The sequence below is a fragment of the Tiliqua scincoides genome, chromosome 2 (assembly GCF_035046505.1).
Source record: "Tiliqua scincoides isolate rTilSci1 chromosome 2, rTilSci1.hap2, whole genome shotgun sequence".
NCBI lineage: Eukaryota > Metazoa > Chordata > Lepidosauria > Squamata > Scincidae > Tiliqua > Tiliqua scincoides.
Window position 1 is genome coordinate 102,250,059 of NC_089822.1, and position 9,691 is coordinate 102,259,749.

At 46.7% G+C, this 9,691-nt stretch overlaps 1 protein-coding gene across 1 annotated transcript; it reads left to right on the plus strand.

The window, feature by feature from the left end:
* The first annotated feature begins 2,558 nt into the window (after positions 1-2,558).
* Positions 2,559-9,166, plus strand: LOC136638616 (protein Wnt-4-like). The gene is made up of 5 exons (XM_066612651.1): positions 2,559-2,623; positions 3,616-3,854; positions 7,602-7,733; positions 8,070-8,212; positions 8,699-9,166. The coding sequence occupies exons 1-5, from the start codon at positions 2,559-2,561 to the stop codon at positions 9,164-9,166; spliced, it is 1,047 nt and encodes a 348-aa protein (XP_066468748.1).
* The last annotated feature ends 525 nt before the right edge of the window (positions 9,167-9,691 follow it).

Here is a 9,691-nt window from a genome sequence, read left to right on the forward strand (position 1 = left end):
AGGAGTTCAGGCTTATTTGCAAGGTCTGCCCCCTATTTTATTCTCACAACAACCCTGTGAGGTATGTCAGGTTGAGAGTGACTGTCTCAAAATCTTAGCTGCGCAAGGATTCAGACCTGCATCTCTGCAGCCTTGTTCCAATGTTTTAAATTGTGTATGGTTGCTACAGTTGAGGAACATGTTGTCACATCTAATGTCACCTGCCGAAAAGAGCAATGTGAGTTACATGCTTGTAATATTGTCTTATTTCCTTCCAAACCATAGTCCTAGTAACCAGCTATTGTGTTATAGCTAGAGCTAAGCTAATTTGTCATAAACATAATTATTTGATGTAATAATCTGTGTTATCCCCTGGGGGCTGGGGATAAGAATAGGCCCTCAGTTTGGCTGTACTTGTCATAAGAGGCGACTAAACAGCCACCGGGTAGATGGGACTCGTCAGCCTGGGAAGGCAGCTCATTTGAGAGAAGGAAAACTCTGATCCCAAACCTCCACTGCCTTGTGGCTACATCCAGTTATGGAAAAGGCTTCAAGAGTCAACCTCGAGGCAAAATCCGGAGCCGGAGTCCCTAAGGCAGTTCATGGCTGAACACAGTCACGTTCTGGCAACTCCTGCGACGCCACTGGAACCAATTGTATTGGCTTCTACCTTTCCATTGGACCATTTCAGCGACGTGGAGAGGGGGGATTTGCTGCATGGGTAACAGTCTATCCTCCATATCTACTTTACCTAGGCTTCGCGCACTGGAGAGGACACTCTGTTCCAGAACACTATTCAGAGCGCGATACCATAGTCTTCCGAGACTGAAGGATGCCAACAATCTGTGTGAGTCATCATTATTAATATTATATACCACTTTTTAACAAAAAAAGTTCAAGCGAATTACACAATAAGATCCAGTGGCTCTCACACATTTAGCACCAGGACCCACTTTTTAGAATGAGAATCTGTCAGGACCCATGAGAAGTGACATCATCAAGCAGGAAAATTTTTAACAATCCTAGGCTATGATCCTACCCAAACTTACCCAGGAGTATGTCCCATTTATTATCATTGTTAAAAGAATATACATAGTAGCTTGTTAAAAGTACAGGTCTGTAATATTTCCCCAAATGCAGTCCCATACCATGGTAGCATCAAGTCTAATATATTAAAAATAAAATATTGAAATGAATGGGGACCCACCTGGAATTGGCTCAAGACCCACCTAGTGGATCTTGACCCACAGTTTGAGAAACACTGAGAAACAAATGTTAGGCGAGCCTAGAGAGACTGTTGTATTCAAGTGAGGTTCTCTTGCATTTTGATTTCAAATTTGATTTTTAAATATGGCAAATGTTTTGCTAGGAGGATGGGATCAATAAAAAACAACAAGGAAAATGTTTTTTTTTCCTTTACACACAAACATGATGTGTGGAGAAGGAGTGGGCAGTGATGGAGCAAGAGTGTCTGGGAATGATAGACCTATTCTTTGTCCCTTGGAAGAGTCTCTTTGTTGCTCTGACTGATCATTCAAACACTAAACATTGTTTGAGCATTTCAGAAGGATGATGACTATTTCCCAGGGGACATGATTTATATCAGGATGTCCCCTGTTAATTCTCCCCAATTTCACAAGTGTTGCCATTTTGATTACAAGGAAAACAGATGGATCCAACAAGAAAGAGGCAGTTTTGGGAATGGGCTAAGTCAGTGGACGTGTCATCTTTTATCTCCCACAGCTACCTCTGTGTCCAAAACCAGCATTTCGGGGGGGGGGGGCTGTTGAGAGCTGGCAGGGAAAGAGCAAAAGAATCTTGAGAACAAGAGGCAAAGCTGTGCATGTTTGCTGTCACCATGAGGGTTGCAGAAGAGAAAAGAAGCATCTCCCGGACAGAGTAGCCAGATGGGAGAGAATCCCTGAGGGGGCCAAGGAGGACAGCCAGACCCAATGCTAGTCAAAAGTTTCTCTGTGCTCTCCCTTCCTGGGAACCAGCACCGAATTGTTGCTTGTGTACTTCGTCAGTTCAGTGGTTTGATAGGGAGAGAGGTGGAGAGCTGAGCCGAGCAAGGAGGAGGATGTCTGTTTCAGTGAACCACAGTCATTTGTGTCAGCGGATTTGGCAGTTCTGAGGAGCACTCTGACCATTATTGATTGGAGAATGCACGGCATGACACTTCGAGGAATACCAAAGAGAGTGTGACTGAAAACTCCCAAGAGTGGACTTCAAAGAACCACAGATTGCTGGGACGATTGCTGTTTGCTTCTCAATTCAGATTTGTGAATCCTTCCATTTGTGGGTGACCTGACTGGAGGCACTGGTTCATCACTTGCCAATGAATGCCACCCAATTCAGCGTGGAAGGTGCCAGTATGGCTGGATTCATGGCACTAACCTGAGGAGATTCCTTCCCTCAGGCATGAGAGAAGTGCTGACAGGCAGCCAGACATACCTCATGGTTTCCAAGTGGGCAGAAATACTTGCTGTCCATCCTGCTGAACTGATCTTGGAGCAACCCTTCAGCAGACGTGGGAGGGACGGTGTAACAGAGAGGGGGGGGGGTTGGCAACTGGCAAGATGGGAAGTCTCCACCTCTGTTCAGTGCTGGTTTTGATGCACCATGCCCTCGCTGTGACCTGGCTGTAAGTACTCCCTGCTCTCAAATCACCATAATTTCATAAAGGACTTTTAAGAAGGGGTGGGATGACTATGCTTCCTATCTGAATTTCACAGGGAAACAAGATAAATGGACTCCAACATGGGACTGCAAGTAGAGCTAAATTTTGGAACAAGGTGGAATATCCTTCCCTATAGTAGGATATTTTGGGTTCTGAGGTGGGCGATAGAAATGGCAGTTACTTTGCACTCTTTAACATGGGGTACAATTCACTGGGAAGGTCTCCTATGCATGCTCCATTTGGATTTATTTTGGGGCTCAGAGTTGTCTCTCACTTTGCCACCCTTTATGGCACCCAAAACTGCTGCCTGAGGTGGATGCCTCACCTTGCTTCAAACAAAGTGAGGCCATTTCTTACTGTAGGGCAGGGGTGTCCAAAGTTTTTGGCAGGAGAGCCGCATCATCTCTCTGACACTGTGTCAGGGGCTGGGGAAAAAAAAATTAATTTACATTTAAAATTTGAATAAATTTACATAAGTTTACATAAATGAATATATTAAAGATGAACTTATATGACTGAATGAAGGTCTTGCAATAGCTCAAGGCCTATAAAAGGCCTTGCACAAAGCAAGGCCGGCCTTTCCTTTGCTGCCGCTACTGCACAACAGATGTGAAACAGCAAGCAGTGGAGCAAGCCCTCATCTCACAACTCACGCGAGAGGTCAAACAGTCGCCCTCACGCTGAAAGCAGTTGCGTCAGGCCAGTGTGGGCTCCAGCAAGTCTCTGGAGGGCCAGAGGCTCATTGGAGACTGGGGGCTCCCTGAGGGCCGCATTGGGAGTCCTCAAGGGCCGCAAGTGGCCCCAGGGCCAGGGTTTGGGCACCCCTGCTGTAGGGGAATCTTGCAGAAGTCAGACCTCCCAGAAAGACTGAGGTAGAGAACGACACTGCTGAGGGGACTGAGTCTTCTCAAAAGCTGTGGAACATTCTAGCCCACCTTTTTCTCCTTTCTATGCAGGTACCTAGCAAAGCAGCCATCACTCAGGGGGCTTCTGTGGGATCCCAGCGCTTGTGAAAGCCTCAAGGGCTTGTCAGAGGAACAGGTGAGGCTATGCTACAGCCAGATGGAAGCCATGGACTCAGTGAAGCGCGGGGCTGAACTGGCTCTTGAGGAGTGCCAGCACCAGTTTCGCAACCGCCGCTGGAACTGTTCTACCTTGCAGGGGTTGCAGGTTTTTGGGAAAGTTATTTTACAAGGTCAGATACAAAGCTCCTGAGACACACAAGGAAACTTATCCCAAATATCTCCTGCCCAAAAAGCAGCCTAAGTTTTTATTCCAACCCCAGACTGAACCGAAACTTGATTTAGAATCGAAACCAAATTACACCTACCATGGCAGAGCTCCAGAATTACTCATGTCTGGTGATAGAACTTGATAGTGGTGCTACTATAGTGTAGTAGTTAAGGCTGCAATCCTATCTACACTTTCCTGGGAGTAAGCTCCATTGACTATGATGGAACTTACTTCTGAGTAGACAGGCATAGGATTGGGCTCTAAGTCAATAAGTTGTGAACTGGAGGAGTAGGGCCACTCTTACCTTTCTTGTCGCCTCCAGGCTGTCTTCCTCTTTCTCCCCTGGGCCTCATAACAGAGGCAGGGAAGGAGTTTGCAGCATCCTACTCCAACACCTCAGGACCTTCTCCAGCCTTCTACGATGGAGAAGGCCTCCAGCCAGAGGTGTAGCTAGGTCATTTGACACCTGGGGCCCATAAAATTTTGTCACCCCATATGACGCAACTAATTAATTAATTTATATTATATTATATAATTAATTAATTAATTAATTCACATTTTTATACCGCCCGTCCTCTAAGCAGCTCAGAGTGGTGTACATGGTTCCTCCCCTTATTTTGTCCTCACAACAACCCTGTGAGGTAGGTGAGACAGAGATAATAATAGTCATGAAATGAAATGAATAATAATAATGTCCAGAAAATAAATGCAGTGAATATTTCCCCACAAGCAATGGATGAAATTCTGCATAAAATGGTATTTAACATGATGGTATTATTCCTAAAAGCCACAATTTTGGTCACTTGGAAGATTGTGGGAGATTCAGGCTTGGGGGGGGGGAGAAAGGGAGATTGTGGGGCAGAGCCTGAGAGGAATTTTATCAGGAGGTACAAAGTTTCTTTTGGGGCTCTTCTCAAAGAGGGGGTGTGTGAAAGAGTGGGGGTGGCAACGGGGGTAGGCAAAACGGGGGCAAAACAGGCAAATGGAAAGTGGCAACAGCCAGAATAGTCTTTGGAGCTCAGGTCTACCAGTCTTCCCAATGCAGAGCTCAGGTCGACCTGCCTGCCCGGCATTGGCAGCTAGATAAAGTAATACAGAAAACCAAACACACTCCCAAGTCTCTTTAAAATCTTTCAAATATAGAAAATCATTGCAGGAGATTAGTATCATTGTATTTTAGGCTCACACTAGAATGGAGAGTGTCATATGTACACCAAAACCGACTTCTGCAGCAGCTGCAATTCCACAGCTGTGTTGCTGAGCTCCTCTACACTCCTTCATGGTTAGTGGATCACAAGCCAAAGAGCTACTGCAGTAGGTCAGTTTCCTCCCAGCTGTAACAGTGTTAAGAAATGTATGCATTACTGGGCCTTGTGGCAATAGTTGCTGCCGTGTGGCCACAGTAATGCCTCTAGCATTCTGCATGGCAGTGGGTCTGGGTAAGTTTGGAAAATGTACGATCCCAGGACATTTCTGGGCCCCATCCTTTGGGTCCTGGGCCCTTTTTCTGACCCTGGGCCTGGGTACAAATTACCCCCCTCTCCTAGGCCCTGTTGTGGGGGATCCAGGATTGGAGGGGGGAGAAAGGGAGATTGGGGGGGATCCAGGCTTGGAGGGGGGGAGAGAAAGGGAGATTGGGCGGATCCAGGCTTGGAGTGGGGGGGGGGGAGAGTAAGCATATCACTATCAGGACTCACCCAGCTTTGTAAGTCTAAAAACAAGTAAAAATTCAACCTTACAGCTGAAGCCTCTGTTTTATTTTTGGGGTGGGGGCTGCCTTCTGGAGCATTTGTTGAGCTCCACTTTCATCAGATCAGGACCATGCAGCTAGCCTTGCACCCCCCTGTGCCCAACTTGACCAGGAACCAAGGCATGTTTGCCTGCTCGGGAGTAAAGTGACCGTGTGGCTTCCTTTTGCTTTCCATAGGGCTCAATACATTCCTCAGCTTGGAGGGAGGGGCTTCCTTCTTGGGTGTTTTTTGGGGGGCTGCTTTCATTGGACAGGAACCATTCCGGTGTCGTTGGATTCATCTCAGCCTGCCCTTTCCGATGGACTAAGGCAAGTCTGCCTACTCATGAGTAAATGCGCGATATGGCTTGGTTTCACTTTCCATAGGGTTCCATGCATTTTGGGGTTTCTGGTTTTTTGGCCATAACGTTTGATGGAAAGGAGATATTTCACTCTAGTTTTTTTGCATTGCATTCCACTGGACATTCTGCATCCAACGGTATATGGCATGATGGGGTTACTCCTAACCTTCGTAATGTTAGTGATGTTGCGTCATTTGTGGTGTCAGCCGCCCCAAGGGTGGTACCCGGAGCAGACCGCCCCTCCACCCCCCGCTAGCTACGCCGCTGCCTCCAGCCAAACCTCAGCCACCTTTCTTATCCCTGCCCCTCTCCTTATATTGCCCTGGCTGGTCCTGCTTACCTTCCTTGTTCCACCCACCTGGCCTGGTTGCCCCGAGTCCTAAGCCTCTTCTGTGGGGAGGCGGGGAGGCTTTTGCATCCACTTCCTGCCTCTTGTTGGCTCTAGCCTCTCTCAGCCTATACCCAGCCCAGTATCCACCAGGCAGGCTGCTCCTTGCTCAGGCAAGGCTGGCCCCAGACACTTGCCTGGCAGAATTAGGTTTAATTGACCCCTGGCATGCCCTTTATATACAGGATACATTTGTTTCCTCAGTTCATCATAATTGTTTTCCAATAGATTTTTCTTTTAAAAATTCCTTTATTAGTGAATAATAAAAGAATAATAAAATTGCTAAACAAAATGTCGTGTGTGTAAGTAAATGTACTGTACAATTAAACATAACCATTTTGAAAACAAATGAGGGGCTTGTCCAACTTGGCCATTATGTGTCTCCGTTAGCAGCTTACTCAATGGGCTGGTTTGGATGATGCGTTGCCTGCTGTTTCCACACACACCCCTGCGCACATTTGGGTCATGAGCATACGCACTCCACCCATTTCTCAGCATGTTGGGGCTTTTTAGCTTGATCATATGGAATGTGGTTCATTGCTGTTAAATGTAATATTAACAGCATGCGTGAAGAAGCAGTTTCAATGAATTGCCCCTTGCATGATTAAGCTGATAAACCCTAGCATGTCAGGAAATAGCTGTAGCCTGTGTTGCTTGCAATGCAAATGTATGAAAAGGGGCCAGTGGTTGAAGTATCATCTGAATTGCTCTCTAACATCATATTTCTGTTTGGATTCTGTTACCCAGTCACCTTCAAATCCATACTGGCTCAATTTGTCAACAACTCAGGGATGCTCTTATGCCTGACCGCTGCCTGACCGTTCTGTTATACCATGATGGAAAGGTGCATGTTGTAAGGTCTCTTTGATGTCAGCAAGTGTGTAGTACATCTCTGTGGAGTTCTGGAGGACACATTGCAAGTACACATATGTGTGCATGCATACATGCCTGCATATGCACACACCTGTGGAATCCATCCATGAGTTTAGGCAGATATGCTCTCAATCACCACAACAGTATGCACATTTACTTTTCCCTGTTGGAGCAATTGGCAACAATTCTCTTATGGAAGAAAGTAAAAAGGTACAACTCGGGGCCATGCCTGGGGGGCTAAACTTGACCTGTTAACTCCACTCTGAGAATCATCTGCCCCTTTGTCTGCATAGCCTCCTGTTGGGTTCTGTTTCTTGGTCATTCCGTAGTGGGTTTTATATGCATCCTTTGCTGCAGGCACTCGAGAATCAGCCTTCGTTCACGCTATCTCTGCAGCTGGGATTGCTTTTGCTGTGACTCGGGCCTGCAGCCGTGGTGAACTGGAAAAGTGTGGATGTGATCGCAAGATCCGAGGCGTCAGCCCTGAAGGTAACAGGAAATAATGCTGGAGGGAACTAGGGTGTGATGAGCAAAAAGAAATGTCAGGCTGGGGGTGAGACCCTGACCCACCCATCTTCCACCCAAGGGTAGGTGGGTGGGTAAGGGGAGTGTCTTTTATCTGAGCACTGAAACAGAAGGCCAGATGCATTGTGAAGTAAATTTTGCAAAACACATTTCATCCATATTTGCCCAAGTTATACAGGTTGGCTATCCAGCTTTTGCTGTTGCTTTAATTTTAATACTTTAATGATGTTTTAATTTTAAGCACTGGGTATGATCAGACCTACTCATGGATTTCCTTCTTATTTTTCCCTAACTCAACAGGGTTCCAGTGGTCAGGCTGCTCTGACAACCTGTCTTATGGCATCGCCTTCTCTCAGGCCTTTGTTGACACCCCAGAGCGGAGTCGTGGAGTCTCCTCCAGCAGAGCACTAATGAACTTGCACAACAATGAAGCTGGGAGAAAGGTAACAAGCTTAACAACAGTTCAAAAGCAGGAACCTACTCTTGATCTCGCTAAACCCTCAGGCTGGATGCTTACACCAGTATTGTGAGGTGGTTCACTAAAATTCTGGGCACTGTAAAGAGCAGCAGCATTATAGATAAACCGATCTAGTCCATAGGGCACTCTCTACCCCAGATGGCTGGCCTTGACAGCAGGGATGGAATCTAGCAAATGAACAGTTCCAGAGAGGAGCCACTACGACTGAAAAAGCCCTGCTCTTAATTGCTACCCACTTTACTTCAGGAAGCACATGAAGATGCTTAAAAGTCAGACAGGCTCACGTGGGAACAGGAGGTCCTTCAAGTGTTCCAGTCCCAAACCATTTAAGGTTTTATAGACTGATGGCCCAGTCCTATCCTCCTTCCCCCTGCTGGTGCAGCCATAGCCCAGATCAACTTATGCCACACTAAACTTGATAGTGCCATGAAACTCTTTGCTTATTTTCTAGGCCATCTTGTCTCACATGAAAGTGGAATGCAAGTGCCATGGGGTATCAGGCTCCTGTGAAGTCCGCACATGCTGGAAAGTCATGCCCCCATTCCGCAAGGTGGGCAATATCCTGAAGGAAAAATTTGAAGGTGCCACAGAAGTGCATCTGAAACGCGTGGGTTCTCAAAAGCTGTTGGTGCCCAAGAGCTCCCGCTTCAAGCCCTATGCCACACATGACTTAGTCTACGTGATGGCCAGCCCAGATTTCTGCAACAAGGATCCACATGGAGGTATCTTTGGCACCTCAGGACGTCAGTGCAACCGGACTTCCCCTGCCATGGGTGGCTGTGAACTACTGTGCTGTGGGCGGGGCTTCCACACAGCCCAGGCAGAGGTGATTGAGAGATGTAGCTGTAAGTTCCACTGGTGCTGCTCAGTCAAGTGCAGGCAATGCCGGCACTTGGTGGAGGTGCACCGGTGTAGGTAAGAGCGGAAGAGGAAGGTGGGGCAGCTTGTCAATCAAAGCAAAGTTGTGGAAAGGGAACGGGAAGTAGATAGGAGGCAAGAGATGCACAGAAAGCCAGAGTGGAAGACTCTTTTCCCAGACTCAAAGAGGTGGGCCTGAACATCTGAGACAATACATGTAGCAGCATCTCTCTGGCAGATGTGGCATTAATCTTAGATGTTTGGTTTTGCCCTGTTTTCTTGACAGTGTACTTTTGGACATAGGGCTGAATACCCAGCATGCAACCAGCTAAACATTTTGTACATAGGGAATAAAATAACTTCACCAAAGGGCAGTGTGTGTACCCACATGAATGTGTCTCTCTCGTCTGGGAAGTTGGAGCTGCTGTATTCTAGGGGCAAATATAGATGTATCTTTTAACAGGACCATCTTTTAAATGTTATGGAGTGAGCCCCGTTTTCCCCCATCTTTGTAGACACATTCAACAAATATATTTACCAGAGATTCAAACACTGAAAAGTTTGAATAAGATTGCCAAAAATCTGG

Excerpts from the sequence above, each read along its gene's own strand:
- LOC136638616 (XM_066612651.1), top strand. The coding sequence starts at position 2,559 with ATGGGAAGTCTCCACCTCTGTTCAGTGCTGGTTTTGATGCACCATGCC. Across the intron at positions 2,624-3,615 it reads GCCCTCGCTGTGACCTGGCT|GTACCTAGCAAAGCAGCCAT; the intron begins GTAAGTACTCCC and ends CTTTCTATGCAG. Across the intron at positions 3,855-7,601 it reads TGGGAAAGTTATTTTACAAG|GCACTCGAGAATCAGCCTTC; the intron begins GTCAGATACAAA and ends CCTTTGCTGCAG.